Source organism: Cuculus canorus, chromosome 8 (genome assembly GCF_017976375.1).
Source record: "Cuculus canorus isolate bCucCan1 chromosome 8, bCucCan1.pri, whole genome shotgun sequence".
Taxonomy (NCBI): Eukaryota; Metazoa; Chordata; class Aves; order Cuculiformes; family Cuculidae; genus Cuculus; species Cuculus canorus.
Window position 1 is genome coordinate 23073219 of NC_071408.1, and position 16343 is coordinate 23089561.

At 45.7% G+C, this 16343-nt stretch overlaps 1 protein-coding gene across 4 annotated transcripts in view; it reads left to right on the forward strand.

The window, feature by feature from the left end:
• The first annotated feature begins 5564 nt into the window (after positions 1–5564).
• The window catches only part of RAB3B (RAB3B, member RAS oncogene family), a 61439-nt gene continuing 50660 nt past the window's right edge, over positions 5565–16343 (forward strand). The window contains exons 1-2 of one of the 4 annotated variants that reach the window (XM_054073543.1): positions 6567–6733; positions 11421–11501. In XM_054073543.1, the coding sequence (XP_053929518.1) occupies positions 11481–11501 (21 nt within the window). In that variant the 5' untranslated portion in view covers positions 6567–6733; positions 11421–11480. The other 3 variants (XM_054073546.1, XM_054073544.1, XM_054073545.1) reach the window with 3 other exon arrangements.

Consider the following 16343-nt stretch of genomic DNA (forward strand, 5'->3'; position numbering starts at 1 on the left):
ATCTCTGATGCAAAATTGCAGGGTGCACCTCTGTGAGTTTCCAGACATGCTTTTGCAGCAGTTTTGCCTTTGTCTTATCTCTGCAGTGAAATTCTAGCCTGTGAGATGTATGTCATTCGTCTCAAAGCCTTGCTTTGCAAAATGCTCCAATGTCAGAAGCAACATCGCCTCAAAGTAAATTTTAAAAGTTCTCCAACTAGAGAGTTCTCCTTTTAGTGGCAGGTGCAGGAAATGTGCTTCACCCTTTACATTTAAGACTTCTGATTCAAAATTACTCTCCTTTGCCTCTTCTTTGATGCATCTCCTCTCATTCAGCACCTTCTGCCTTCCAGACCTGCTACTTCCAAAGGAAAAATGCTCCATAATCTTTTTCCCTGTGTTACTTGGCTGCCTCGTTTCTCCCTGATCCTTCCTGCCCCTCTGTATGTTCAGACTTGGTGAGCTGGTACAACTTCCCCAGCCTGCCTTCTGCTTGGCCTTTTCTAGACCATGCTTTTGTCCTCCGCTGCAAGATGGAGCTTGGTGCTTGTTGGCCCGCTCGGCGTTTAGCTGGGGTCTCAGTAGAACCTGACGGATGTGCTGCCACAGCCTGATTGCTTGGGGGAAGTTAGGTAACAAGTGTAAAAGCAGTTTCACATCTCTGGATTGCAGGGTAAACTTAGTTCTTTTACTTAAATATTTTTCTGCTTGTTAGTTTTATACCTGGATGTTTTAGTTGCTAACTCCTAATGCAGATTCTTTGCATCTTTCTGCTTTTTCATCTAGATCGGGAGATAAGTGCTGGTTGGCATTTTCTCCCGTGCAGAGAGATATCTCTCGAACCTTTCATCCAACTCTTGCTTTATGCACGTTGTGTAACTTCATGCACGCAAGCAACTCCACAGGGTTTAGAGGAGCTGCTTACAGGTCTGTGTTTGTTGTAGTTGCATTTAAAGTTAATTATACATTGCAGCAGCTGAACAGTGCACAGTAACCAAGGCCTCAGATCAGCTTGCCCGTATCAGCTTTGGTTTGTGTGCTGCCCGTCTGATATGACTTGCAATAAACCTGCATATTTACGTAACTCCTCTAGATGTATCCTAGAAATCCCTTTGGATTCTCAGCTTCTACTGCTTTTAAGGGAATAACAAAACCCAGACACTTCAAAATTCTTAGTATTAACCCAGGGACCTACCAGGCCAAATCAATCTCGTGTAAACAAACATGCTGTCAGCTCCCTTTCTCCCAGAAACAACCCACAGAGAAAACAAAACCAAACAAAACAAAGTTAATTAAAGAGTGGCTGGATTGCAGTTAGCCATCTGGCTGCCGGGGAGCAGAGGTTGCGTTGTGCACCTGGGGCTGAACAGGCTTTAAGGAAGTGTCAGCTAGAGACTCAGGAAACCTTTCCTCTGCCATGCTTAGCAGCAGGGAACAAAAGTGCAACAACCAAGAAAGCCAGCATGGCCTGTGTCCCATCCATCCTCCTGGCATCTACTAGGAGTCATCTACTTCAAATGCACTTTTGTCCCCATGGCTGTTTGTCTGCCATCACATCTAGCCTGCATCGAACCACTAATGAGCTTCATTCATTGTCCTCACTTACAGCTTGTGTAATGAGTAGCTCTGAAGTGAGACATTATGAAACCCTTATGAATGCAAGGTCGTAATCCTTGAAGGTGATTCAACTTTTAGCTTTTGGCAAGAGGAGAAGTATTTGCATTATGCTGTGACATTCATTTGCAGCTGACCCAGTGTTATGCCTAGTTGGGTTTGCCCACCCTGAAGAACTTCAGGACTATTCTTTGACAACTGTGGATCAAAACTTGAGACCTGAGGATGGAGATTCAGAAAGCAATACAGGCGGAACTACACCAAACGGAACTCTATATGGAGAGCAGGATAAAAGGGGAGCTTCACTGCAAGTTCATGCTTGTCTCAAAAAAGAAAAAGTCAGAGGATGAAGTTTATCTAAAAGGTTGCATCCCAATTCCAGACTGTTGTGTAAGTTTTGTTTGGGGGTAACTGAACAGGGGAGCTGCTGCCTGGAGCGAACCAGGAAACAATCATGAAGGTCTGTCAAAATGATAGAAGTCACTTTGTCTCAAAGCTATTTTACATATTAACTCATTTCTTCTTTCTTTCTCCAAGAGAGAGGTGCTGATTTGTTAAGCTGTTTAGCCAAATAAACTCAGTTTGCTTTTCCTTTCAAAGTTTATCTAGTGTAAGGAGTGGCTGCATACAGTTCCCAGGTCTGCCATTGTCTGGGGAAGACCGCTCCTACCCGAGGTGGGGGTTCCCTCTTGCAGCTCCAGCCTGGTGCCACCACGTCAGCATGACCTGAGGAGGAGGAATCTCCACTGACAGCTGACAGCCAGTTCCTGTGGCGTGTCACAGGCAGGGCAGACAGGGTCTGAGAATTGTGTGAGCCTCTCCAGGCTGTGACAAGTGCCGTGGCACAATTTTACAATAGCTAAATCTGTGGTAGGTTCCTCTAATTAGGGACCCAAAAAAGAGAGACCCCGAAATTCTTTGTACAGAACTACACTGGAAGCAGAGACTGGCTGACCTGTGCTTACAGCATTCCAGGTTCTGATTCAGAACAGCAAGAGAGGCTGTCACAAATCACCCCACAATGACACTCGACCCAGGACAGGGCAGAGCAGCCCATGGAGCAAGGTGCAGGGAGCGGGCAGGGTATGTCCTGGGCATGGCATCACGGAGTGGGTGGGAGACAGTGTGGACTGGATCTGGCTAGGGCTGTATGTAACCGGTTACTGATTAGAGATTGTTTCTTGGTATACATTCATTTTTGGACCGTTTTGCACATGCTCAGCATGGTGTAGATAGAAGTGCTACAAAAATATTAATTGATAAGAACTGCAGATGTTCTCCCTGCTTTCTGAGTGTTTTTTTTTTTAAGGACACAACATAACATGCTGTGCATAAATAAGCTGCATTGCCAACACAGTCAAATTTGGATGTCACTTTACTGTGCTATTTCTAATAGTAGGAACAGTTTTCAACCTCCTGTTTGTAAGGATTTTGGTGCATTAACCCTGTTAAACAGAACGAAATCCGCATGTCTTGGGGACACAGCATGGGGTGTGCGTACTCTGTGTTCCACACTGAAGTGGAGAAGCACCCGGGTGAGTGCTGCTTATTGAAATGAGGAGGGTTTTGTTTTCACCTAGCTTCTCTGTACAACAGCTGATAATGAGCTGAAACTGCTACTCTGTGTGCAAACTGTGCTTCTTTGGGACAAAATGTTATCTATACCCTTACCATGAACTTAGACAGCAGGTCTTTTAGTCTCAGGGACATCAGTATTATTACTGCTTACAGCATTGCACATAGCAGATCATCCTCCTTGATTTAAGCGCTGTGGTGCTGCTCTTGCTGTAGTAATAAATAAAGCAATAAATAAAACAATGAATAGAATACTGTTTTTAGAAGAGAGAACTGAAAAGATTAAAGTTGTTTCCTTAGGCCATTTGTACTGTGTGAGGGTGCTGTAACTTGAATTAGAAACGTTGGGGGAGTAGTAGACTACATGTATTGTGCTCGGTAAACTTGCTTGCATGACTGCTACGAGGCAGTCAGATCCACATGTCTGAAAACAAGATAAAGCATTACATCTGCTCATCTGCTCTTCCCTTCCACCTCCACGAGTTTGTGGGATTTCCCTCCTGTTTGCTCATTTGTCCACCTATAAATCTGAAATAATACAGATCTCCCTTACTGGAAGTTGTGTAAGCAACTCATGACTGTACAACCTTAAATCCTGGATGGGAAGTGCACCAGGAGGGCTAACAACATTCACTCCATGAATTATAGAAACACGGCTAAACAAAATGATAGAAAGTATCACTACAAATTCCCCTGCACCCCAATTATCTGGGTACATCCCTTCTTCTCTGGGTTCACCCTGAATGCGGAAGGGCTTTTACAATGCTCCGGTAGCAGCTGGATATAAACACTAGCATTTTGGGGACAGGTTGAAATCTGGAAATGCCTTTGGAAGTTAAGCTAAACAGTGGCTCAGTGCTTGTCATGGGCTGTTAAATCAGGCAATCACAAAGCAGGTGGCCAAGTGAGCCTAAGTTGTAACATGCCCTCTGCTCCAAAGGTGTAGGTATCTGCCCATGACCACTTGCTGTCCATGTTGGTGCTTCGTAGGGCTGTTGGCTCACAATGGTTTTCTAGATTGAGCTTCACTCAGCAAGCAGAGAGAAAAGCACTATCACCCCCACCACAGGCACTGTGTTGCGTAGAGTGGAAGTCAGGTTTTGGAAAGGGCAGAAAACACACTTCCCAGAGCAATGAGAGGACTGCAAAGACACCTTTGTAGGTGTCAAACCTGTTAGGCTGATTTTGAAGTACCTATTGTAATGAGTCTAGTATTTTGTTATGGTATGGATTGTTTCAAGTTGCCTGCACAAAGCTGATACCTTGTTTAAGGCTTAAATTTGGGCCTGGCTTATATAACAATAATTTTAGTTGTGGTTTTGATGGCAAATAAACATTGCCATTCTAGATGAAGGTAGAAAATCACTCCAGTGCTGGGTAGAACCATACCCTGAGCCACCTGGTGGATCGCTCTGACAAATAAAAAGAAGAAGCTGTATGGCATTTCTGCTCTGTAGTGAGAAGAGTTTCTTGCAACTTCCCTGCAACTCTCCTGCGGTTGCTCCTAAACTGCAGACCTTGGCTGTGTGCTAGTTACGCAGCACTGCTGTGCTCTCCGGCTTTCTCCGTTCTTGTGATGCTGTTAACTAGACCTGGAGGAAATGTATTGTAGCAGTAAACCAATTTACAGACTCTTCTGAAGTAGCAGGACTGATATAAAGCTAAAGCTTGTCCAAGGGCTGGTTGACCCACAAGCCAGTCCAAACATGGTTACTTACAAAGATCACCAGGTACACACAAAGCCTTTACAAGCAGGCAAAGCAATCTCTGTCCTGCTTGGGCAGTGTCCAAGCTGAGCCAAAGCACTGCACATCAAACACAACACCAGACCATGAGATTGGGCAGGAAGGGAGCTGTGCTCAGAGGGATGCAGCAGGGTGCAGAGGCACCAGCTCTCCCCAGTTGTAGAGCCTTGAGGTCAGATGTGGTCCCTGAAAGCTGAAGGTCGACAAAGAGGAAGAAGGTAAGAACCCTGCAACTCCAGTATCTCTAGGTGGCTCCTGCTCCAGCATCCTCTTGTGAGGAGCCAATCTCCTGGGGCTGAGCAAGAACCTTGTCTTTGTGCTTAGGCATTTGGCAGGGGGAGAACGCGCTGCCATCTGCACTGGCTGTTTAGGAAACAGATTATTACTTAGGTCAGAGACACGGTTAAAACACCCGTGGCTTTTTTCACGTTCTCTAAGGGGTCATCTCTGGAAGCTATTTTGGTTTCCCAGCAAGGGACAGGCCACAGTCAGGTCTCTGATTTTGAACTTGGGGTCTGTTTGTAGGATTTTAAAGCCAAGAAAGTCTGCTGCAACCTCTTCGTCAGACCTCCTCCAGGTAAGCAACGCAGAGAGATCTAAGCTACTGCCTCGTTTTTTTCTGTCTTCTCACCAGCAGACGTAGTCCCTGACGCCACAGCAACCATCATTAGGCTTCAGAGTTAACACTTCCAGACCGTAGAGACTGTCACAGGAACGGTGAGTTAGGGTCATGCCTGGGACGGCGCTCGCTGCCACGGGGCTCCGGGAACGCCTGAAGGGATTCACGGCCCCGGGAGCGGAGGGAGGGCGAGCGCCTGGACGGGGCCCCCGGAGGGCTCGGGCCGATCGCCTGCCGGCGGGTCCCTGCGCGCTGCGGAGCACACCCGCTCCCGCTCTTCCCAGCCCCGCTCCCGCCGGGCTCCCGTTCTTCCTACCCCTCCGCTCTTAACCGGGCTCCCTCTCTCCCACCCCTCCGCTCTTAACCGGGCTCCCACCCTCCCACCCCTCCGCTCTTAACCGGCCTCCCACCCTCCCGGGCTCCCGTTCTTCCCAAGCCCGCTCCTCCCGGGCTCCCGTTCTTCCTACCCCGTTCCCCCCGGGCAGCCCCTCTTCCCAACACCGCTCCCGCTCCCCACGGGCTCCCGTTTTTCCCACCCCGCCAGGCTCCCGCTCTCCCACCCTGCGGTCTCTCCGGGCACCCGCTCTCACCTCTTCGCTCCCCCCGAGCACCCTCCGCTCCCCCTCGGGCACCCGCTCTTCCCAGCCCCGCTCCCCTCCTCCCATCCTTCTGCTCCAGTCTCTCCGCTCCCCCCGGGCTCCCGTTCTTCCCAACCCCTCTCCCTCGGGCTCTCGCTTTTCCTATCCTCTCGGGAACTACCCCCTCTCCGCCCCCCCTTCTCTCCCCTCTCTCCCTCTTCTCCTCCCTCTCTCTCCTCTCCCCTCCCTTCTCTCCCCTTTCTCCCTCCTTTCCTCCTTCTGTCGCCTCTCCCCCCTCTTCTCTCCCTCTCCTCTCCCTCCTCTCCCCTCTCCCTCCCTCTCCGCTCCCTCCCGGCTCCGCCCCAGGTGCCGGCGGGGGGGCGGCTCCCGCCACGCGAGCAGCGGCCGCGGGACCCGCACGGCTCGGCTCGGCTCGGCTCCTCCGCCCAGGTAGGAGCGGGGTCCCTCCCCGTCGGGGCGCAGCCTCCCCCTCCCAAGTGACGGCGAGGGGGGACGGGGCGTCGCCTCCTCCGGCTCCCGTTGCGCCGCACCTCGCCCGAAAACTCTTCCCACCGTCCCCATCCCGGGCGCCGGGGCTGTCCCGGGCTCCGCGGGAGCTGCCGGTGGGTGCCGGGCTGGGGAGGGGGGGGGTTGTGCCGCCGAGGGCTCTGTGACAGGCGGGGAGAGCGGATGGAAGGAGAGGGGAGCAGCGGGGACATCTCCAGAATAAATATTTATCGGCAATTAGAGGTGATATAATATTGCTTTATCTTAAAAATGCCGTGATCCGGAGGGGCCGGCTGGAGAGCGGGGCTTTCCCGGCTGTTTTCCAGCTGCTGTGCAACCCCTGCCTGTTCCCGTCACCCTGGGCGGTTGCGTCTGTTCAGGGAGTTGCAGCAATTAAAAGCAAAAACTGTACGGCGCTAGAAGGAACTGCGGGGAAATGCGGGATTCCGGCCCTGGGGCTGCTGCTCTTCGAAGGGGACAGACTCGCAGCGGCCGCCAGACTGTGCGGCTTCGCTCAGCTCTTCGCTGTACAGGTGGAAGAACGGACTTGCAGGCTGCGTGTGCGGCCGCTGTGCCCTCACACAGAGCCAAACATTCTAATTTAATTCATAAGAATTAAAGAAACTCTCCGGTTTCTCCACTTTATGCTGTACATCTAGTCTTTTGGCCATATATTCTGAGATTGTGCCTCCTTTTTTTCACTGCTGTTTTCTCCGTGCGTGCCAGCAGCAGGGCAGCGCATCCAGTGTGAGTGGGAATATCGTGCTGTGGGCTCACAGGCAATTCCCTAGCACCGGCACAAGTGTTTCCACCTTTTTACCCATCAAGGTTCTGTCTCCACACTGTCCCTTCCCACAGCCCGAGCAGCGCGTCGGGTTGATCTGAGCTAAATCAAAACTAACCTGTCCAAAACAAAAAGAGGGTGGTGATGGAGGTTAATTTTAACCTGGATTTTCCCTTGGCCTGAGATAATATAAGAACATGGTCTCAGAAGTTTAATTCATGTTTCTGTGCACTTCCTTGATGGCAAACATGATTTCAGCCTCTCCTGCGTTGTTCCTCGTTGCTCACTCCTCTCACTCCTCATTGCTGCATTCCCAGGTGCTCTAATAACTGTTGGGGAGCTTCATGGTAGCCTGGGTTAGCTCTGAGTTCAAATAAACCTCCTCTTTTAGGTGTGTTTTTTTAATTCCCTCTCCCTCCCAAGGTAAAAATGTCAATGGAACTATGGTCTTGATCTGTGTATTTGAATCTGCGCCCAGATAACGGGAGCACTCGACTGGATTATAGTTGTTACAAGATCGGATCCATATGCTGCCATATGTAAGACTGTAACGAAAAGCCTTTTATTTCCCATTATTTGTGCTTCTTATCCTAGAAGTGGTTGTGTATGGATTTACTGGGGTTTTTCAGTGATTTCAGGATAGTTTTATCAGAACAATTTATAATTTAAGTCAGAAGAGAGGCGAATAAACCAATCTTTTAATCAAACTTCCTTTGCGATTTTAACAAAACTGTGCTGCCCTCTTTGCAGATCTGTAGATTTTTTGGGTAGCAAATTACCAGCTTTAGCTTTTCGTAGCGGTAGACCTTGCTGCATCTAGGTGTAGCAAAGCAATGCGTGTGTTACGGCATTCGTTAGCATGCTGGTTGTCCTTGTCATGTTACAGTGATGTTAGCTGACTTGTGTGTGGTTTAGAGAGCTTCTCCTACTTTCATTTTCACGATGTGATGCAGCCTCAGATCAAATGGGCAGGACAAGCGTCACATTTCATGGTCTTGCATCATACTGGCTGGTTGTAGTGCCAGGAAAGGGCACTTCATGCCCACCTAACCCTGCCCAGTAGGTCCATGTCTCTTCTCTGTGACTGGTTGGACCTGAGGAAGCATTTTTTTCTGAGCCAGCTCTTGATGGCTAACATTGAGAAATGTCCTGAGCTGGTAATTTCAAGTATGCTTCTTGGTGTAAAAGTGTGTCTTGTGCTTGAAGTTCTGCATTATTAGTGAGCTCTTTTAAGTGTCTGCTTAGCTAACTGCAGCACGGTAGTATTTGATTTTTGATGTAAGCAATAAGACTTATGTTTGGAAGTATTAGCTAATTAAAACATGGGCATTGTGAGCATGCTTGTTCTAATCCAGGTTAGCAGGTGGCTTCCTTCACAGCACAGAGAACATCATAGCGCAGAGAAACAAAATAACTTGGTCTTCACAGATTTTCTGCTTGGAGGAGAAGGACAAAAGGCAGCAAATGAAACAACTCCTGGACTGCAGAGGCATCCTGAGCTAGTCCTGTCTCCGTGTGGTTCTGCTTTACAGGTGGTTACTACAAGACAATACCGGTCACCTGATTTGGTCAGGACAGCAGCTTGCTTTTACCTATAAATGAAAAGGTTTAGAGCTGGTGATGCAGAAAAATCTGTAACTGTCTCCTACACGCTGGAGGAGGGGCGTCTATCAAATCTGCACGTGGTCTGAGTGCAGCTCTGCATAGTGCGAGTTCTGTCATGTACCTGAACTCCCCTTATCTTCCACTTCCGTGGGAGGCCATGGTCACAGCTTTCTTTGCGGAGGGCTGTATCCCGACACAGAACATGCCTGTGTCCTGCCTTCCAGCTGGGGAAGGATCAGCAGGAAGTTACAGGTGTCTTGTAGCAGATTGGTCTTGTGTATTGCTCTGAGTGCTTTCATGTCACTGCTATTTCAGTATATTCAGCAGTGAGATACTCAGAAGTATTTCCCTGTTACCAGCTCATTCTCAGAGAAACCGAGGCAGAACTGCAAGCCCGGAGAGCCAATGAGAAGGGAATTGAAGTCTGTTATCTTGGCAATCGCTGCAATGTTTGTAACGGGAAGCAAGGGCTTTAATGACCATGAGTTTTGTAATAGCCATCAGCCTCTCCAGCTCACATTGTTCTCTGGAGATGGGGCTGGATTGCGGGTCAGCCTCAGCTTGCAGTTCTTTAGGTCTAGAAATTGGCTGGCTAGTGGGGTTCCCAAACTCAAGGGAATATTCAGGGAATTGTGGAAATCTGCATCATCTCTTTAGGGCATAAAGAGGATATAAATGTCTTGTTCCATGCATCCTTTGAGAGAGAGCCAAGCTGGGTTCAGTCGGTAGCTCATCTTTAGAAAGGGAGATTTTTGTACGGTTAAATATTTTTCTTTGTATCTTCTAGAGTAGCGTGTTTGCCAACAGGCATGGAGCCATGTGATGATAAAAGAGCCATAATGAAAACACTCATAGAAGAGAGTGAAAAATGTGGGAACTTATATTTCTTTACATTTTTGCCATTGCAAAATTGGAGTGACTAATTCCTCCTTCCTGAGAGTTTTGTTACAGCTCTAAAACGGACTTCAAGGACGTAAACACTATGCAGGAAATGGGAGAGGCATGCCTGCAGACACAGGGACATTTGGCTTGAGGAAATCTTTCTAACAACAGTCCCAGCCTTCTGCCTAACAAAATGCAGTGCTGAAGTTAGAGAGTTGATGGAAAAGGGCTGATAGCTGCAGGTTCTTGACTTTTGTTCCACTCCCAGCAAATTCTTAGAGGAGTTTTTGAAGCCCGTGTTCCCAAATCTGAATGGATAATAGTAATTACATTGTTTAAAGTTTGGGTTTTTTTCAGTTGTCATGCGTATATTGAACTCATTTATAGTGTGTGAATTCTGGACTAAATCCACTACAAGCATCTTCTTGCAAAGGCGTTTGGACTCATTAATAAATGAATTTTAGTTTTTGCTATCAAGATCAGATGCTTTTTTAGAATAATGAACACAGAACTTATTTCCTTTCTGCTTACACTGTTTAATTATTTTTTCTTCTAAATCTATTCAGTTATTTGGATAATACCTGAAAAAACTTCTGGACAGTACTGAAGCGTCAGCCAGAGGCTGTCCAGGAAGCAACTGGTGCAGGGGTGTGTGAACAGGAGGAAACATAACCCATACAGAAAAATGTGCAATACTTTGGGCAAGAGCAAGGTGCTGTCCTGTTGCCAAGTGAGGTGATTGTCAATTGTGTGGATCGTGAGAAAGGATTTGTCCTTATTTGATCCAAATTCTGACCCGGAATAGGTGGCTGTAACTTGTTATTTACATAAGATCTGAGTTTGTCCACGTGTTTCAGCAATCTCCAGGAGGAAAGGTGATGTAAGTCAAGATGACAAACAGTGGTTTACCCTTGTTTACTGGAGAGGAAATGCACCGGAGACTGTTGGCCTTTAGATTATATTAGCCATGAAAAAGAGGACTAAATCCTGTTATGTTTTTCTGCTCTAAATCTGAAATAACTGTTACCTTATGGCAATTGTCTTGGTAAAGAGGTGCTGTGAGGGGGAGTTACAGACATTTCCACATCTTATTGTGGGTTTGCCTTTACAGCACAACAGACTTTGACCCAGGCTGATGTATACTGATGTATTTCAGCTGTTCCTTGGTTCCATTTACTTTGTTGCCTTTCTGCAGGAAGGGTGTAACAATTCCTCCTTCTGTTTTACATCTACTTGTAGGATTTATCTGGAGCTTTTATTTTCTATTAATCTAGATAATGGCACTTTAATAAATTCTAAACTGATGACTCCGAATATCTGCTGTTAACTAACATCTGTCACTAACTCAAGTGCTATTTCTGTTCTCTTTGTATGCTACAGGGCTTTCCCTTTTAGTTTGAGCGAGTGAAGCTCAGACCTTTACGCAGCAGTGTGTTTACAGTCTAACCTGCCTACCTGTTAGTCTCTTACATAATATTCTCATGATCCATCTTTACTCTAAACATTGTAATCCTTTTGCTTCTACATCGCAGGTTCAACAGTGTGACCACTTTCTTGGTTCATATACTCACAGCAAAGCCTTCATCTGTCTCATGGATTATAGATCTAAATTGGTAACTATCACTTGCTTGCAATTATTTATTAGCAGTTACGTTAATTGCTCATGCTTGTTGTTTTCTGCTTCTGATAAATCTCTCTTGTAGTACTAGCATTTGTGTAAGATTCCTTAAGGTCATGGCCTTATTTCCTTTATGAGCTTTATTCTTAGGACAACATCCATTGGCTGTAAAAAAAATTACGTTACCTGATAGAAATCTGATTGAGGATTTAATTTAATTCCTGAAAAAGAAAAACGAAAGTATTTTTTTCCAGATGCCAGAGCGCATAAAGGAGTGAGTTTCTACAACACAGAATTGGCATAGGTGTGTACTTTGTGAACTGGAGTATTTTTAATGTAGATGCACTTTTTAAGACTTTTGGGGGAAAAAACCCCACGCGGCATTAACTCTTTTGAAAAGGAGTTATGCTGCATGTCAGTAATGTCTCTCATGGATTACTGCTAAGCTGTAAATATTAGAGGTGGAGAAATCTTTTGACTTAGCTGCTTTTTCGTTTCTTCCCTACTATGCATAGTTTCCACAGTCTTTTAGTATTTGCAGAGCTGTCTACGATACTTCTGTCCTATATTTCTACAAGAGCCTTGGCAGATATCTGGTCTGTTTGACTTCAGCACTATGTATGTGTTTGGTGGTTGATTTTTTTTTTCACTTTTACCATTATTTAGCCTCATTATCTCTGCTTTTGCTAAATGAGTGTATCTAGTAATCTTTTTTCTTCCTTCCACACTCCTCAGTGCCTATGGATAGCGAGGAGTCTAACAGGTAGAGCTGTGTTTGTGACTGTGCCCCTTGTTGCCTGCTGTTACCACTTACTCCTTCTAGACTGATAGTTGTTAACTTCTTTTTCAGTTTTCTTCTGTTGGCTGATTTTGAGCCCTGGCATTTGGGAACAATAAAATGGAAGTAAGAAAAAGGAAATTTTGACTCAGAAATACAAGAAGAGTTTAACATTGGTAGCCCTGTAAGACACTAAAATAGTGTCGGGGAAAGAGCAGAGGCTCAGTTGTTGAATATATCCAAGACAAGACTGGACGCAGCCTGGAGTAGTGTGTTACTTTAAGATCTTTGACTCTCAGAAATATAGAGGGGCGATTTTACCCATATTTCCTCATCTGCCTAATAAAAGAAATGTGTGTGCCAGCAGAGGATGATGAGACAGCTAAACAGTGTCATTTAAACACTCACTGGTCCTAACACTAAATTAAGTAAATTTCAGTTTTGCCTTTAAAAATAAAGCAGGGACAATGTTTTTATTATTAGAAATGCACAGAACTTGTAATAAACAGAATCCAGAGGTTCATAACAAGTCAACATTACAGGTTTGTCTTCATGTGTAGTTTAAAGAATAAGTTCCATCAGTGTGACCACATTTCATGGTTAACTGACTGGCAGCAGACAAGGAGACCCTTTTCCAAAGGCAGTTCAGACTTCTTCCTCGCAGTGTAGTGAGAGAGAGTGGGATGTGGCGCTTTGGGACATGGTTCAGCAGGCCCTGTGGTGTTTGGCTCACGGTTGGACTGGATGATCTTAGAGGTCTTTTCCAACCTTAGCGATTCTGTGATTCTATTCTACATGGAAATGGCCATGTCTGTCAACAGACCCGTGTGGTTGCCACTAGAGATGCCTAAACGTCCGAGGTAATGATAGCATTTCTTGTTTCTTGATTATAAGTAGATAGAGAAGAACAGCCAAAGTTTGTAGTCAAAATGATAAAGGCTGGAAATAAATGGAAATAAGTGGATGGCAAGATATACCGGTTGACAACACCATCAGCTTTAGACAGCTTATGTGCTGCTTTTTACTGAAGTTGACTGTAATAATAATACTGCAGAACTGGAGCAGCAGTGACCACTTTTAGTGATTTGTAAGAACCATAACACTTTGATGGTTTGTGTTGCACTGCAAAACAGTTTGATTCTCCACCACTACGTTGGTCACAAATTAAAGAGCGCAGCTGTATGGAGCCATTTATATGACACATTACAGTGAGTATTGAAAGCAGTGAAGACTGGTTTCCCATAGAGGTGTCTTATGGTGTGATAGGCTTATTTTTTTTTAACCTCCATTAGACTAAAATAGAAAATAAAAGCAGGAGAGACACCTTGACTGAGGAACATATTCTTTGTTGGCTAATAAGCTCTGATTAAGATTTTATTGCTTTAGAGCATTTGTAGCATCCGCCTCCTGTGTGGTTTCTCTGTCTAATGAAAGACAAGCTTATACTGCAGGCTTTTTACTCAACAGGGAAATAATAAGGTATCTCATAGCTACATAACTGCCTATTCTCACAAAACTAGCTGGAAGTGGGTGTGTTTGAGACCTTGTTCCCATTGCTAAAGCGTATGGGGAAAACAGGTTGTGAATATTAGTATGCTCTTAGCTACAAAGAGGTGGGTTACCCAGGCAAAGAACTAAAAGATGCAGGGTCTCATGCTAAAGTGTTCCAAAAGACAATCTGATCGGCTACTTTTTCTTCTCCTGTTATGGGTTTCCTGTAATGTAGCTAAATCTTCCCCATATAGATATTTTCTTCAGGATTATTCCAAGGTAGTCAAAATGGAAACAGTCACAAGCCTCTCTCTTGCAGTCTGCTTGCCAGTTGTGTTTGACTTGGTCTTCCGTAACAAAATCCTAGTTAGTCTGCACATGCTTGTAAAACAGCAGAGTAGCTGCTGTATTTGGAGCCATCCTAAGCAAAGAGCGTGTGTAGTTGAGTGCTCACAGAGCAGGGGGTTACGCTGCCAACTAAACGTCCTTTCACCAAGGAGGGAATAGAATCCTCTGGGAGAGACGGCTGCATGAGCTGTTCTGGCGAGTTGGACGGGAGCTGCCTGATATCAGTGCATCATCGTCTTTTCCTTCCAGTGCTGATGCTGAATCTCTGCCAGGTGCGGAGGGCCTGCAGGAGATGTGACTTGGTGGACCTTTCTCTCAGTAGCATAGCAACTGCCATCACTTCCCACTGCTCGGTCCCCTCTGCTTGGCTCCATCAGCTGTGCTGGATCAGGAACTGAACCAACTTTGAAAACAGCCCTGCAAAACAGGAGAAGTTGTAGGTGGATTTATTTTTAACTGGGATCTCCGTGTTCTCTGAACCAGCTCTTTGCGTGATCCTCTGGACTGGCGTAACTAGGGAGCGCTTGGAGCAGGGCTGGGACAGCAAGAGAGGAAGAGGAAAGGAGGGGAGGTGAATTGGGAGAAAGGTCCAATCCTGGGCAGCCCTCTGAATGCTTTCAGCCCAAATGCTGCTGGAGCGCTTCTTCAGTAGTGACCTGCAATCAGAGGAGTGGTCACTAATTAGTACTCAAGTCCTTCCAGTTTCAGTCTATTGACCAAAGGAGGGGAAAGGGAAAAGTCAAATTTAAGCTACAGAATAGAATTTTCTTTGAAATTTTTGAGCTCTGACGCTGCCTCTAATGATTCAAGGAGCCGACCTGCCGCATCTTCAGTGTAGCTCAGTGGCACGCACAGGCCAGTGAGTGTTGTGCTTCTATGACAACAGCCCTGTGTTCTGTGCAAGTATCATTTGATCTTATTTTCTGCATTGTGCTTCCAACAAAGCTGCCCTAGCCGGGCACGTTCTGTAATTGCTTTTTTTAACTGAGATCTGAAAGTCGCATTTGTAGCCAGGTACACTTTTGATTATAGCAATCGAGAGGGGGTTAATAGAAGCAGCAGTGTTTCATTTAGAAGATCAGCTTGGAGTGCACAGATGGGTTCTGTGAAGGCAGGGGTAAAAAGAAGATATCGATTCCTATATGATTAGTGGAATATTTCTTTGTTACAGGTCTGGCTCTGAATCTTTAAATGGCCAGGCTTCGAGTGATGAGGGCATCTCACTTTTTTTCAAGCGTCTATGAGCAAAAGGAGAAGTAGAGATTTTTAATACCTTTTCTTCTTTAATAAGTGCACATCTGTTCTCAGGGGCGTTTGTGGAACTTAGGTACGGGTCTGAGGAAGATAAATTACTCAAACACAGAACTTCTTACTGTCTTCCAGCTTGCTGATGGCACAAATCAGCAAATCATCTGTATTCATAATTTTTGCAGCCAAGATTTCTAACGTTTGAACCGAGGCAGTGAGTGCATTGGCCTGAGAGTGAGAGAGTGTGTGAGTGTGAGAGGGAGTGTGTGCGCGCGCACGTGTACATGTGTGTACGTCAGTTAGTTGCTGAATTCTTCATTTTAGAAGTTCCTGTTAACAACCACAAGGCATGAGGGAAAGAGCCCTTTTCTGCCAGTGAGAAAAGAAAATTGTACTTGGGTTTTCTGGATTGCTTGCAAAGGGCTGTAGTGTTACTGAATAGCAGCTGAAATTCGGAAGAGCATGTATCAGATTTGTATTGTATCCCACAGAGAACCACTTGCGGGAAGATTTTACTGCATTCAGTGCATCGGTTGACTATTGAGCTATGGGTAAAGTTCCTCAGAAACTGTTCTTGTTAATGCAGTCTGTGGATAAAATGTCCACTGCAGCAGACCTTTTCTCTGTGAGAAAGTTGCATGTGTTTAGTTGAAGATAAACCATCACGTGTATTTTTCTGAAGTTTAAACTCTGTTGGTTTTGGTTTGTTTCCCCTCTGTTGGGGAATTTAAGTTAACTTGTCCTCCCAATTTAAATTACTTTTGGATAGCATTTTGGTTTATAGCTGTTTAACTACAATGAATTTTGAACTGTTTGTTTTGGGTTTTCACTGCGTGAGTGAGTGGAGTCTTGTGTGCAGGTGAGACTTGCTAAGAATGAAAGTATTTGGCCAGGTGGTGACAATAGACATTGGCAGGAGTTTTGTTCCCAAAGATGCCCATTAATTTCAGTTGAGCAGAAAATGAATTTATT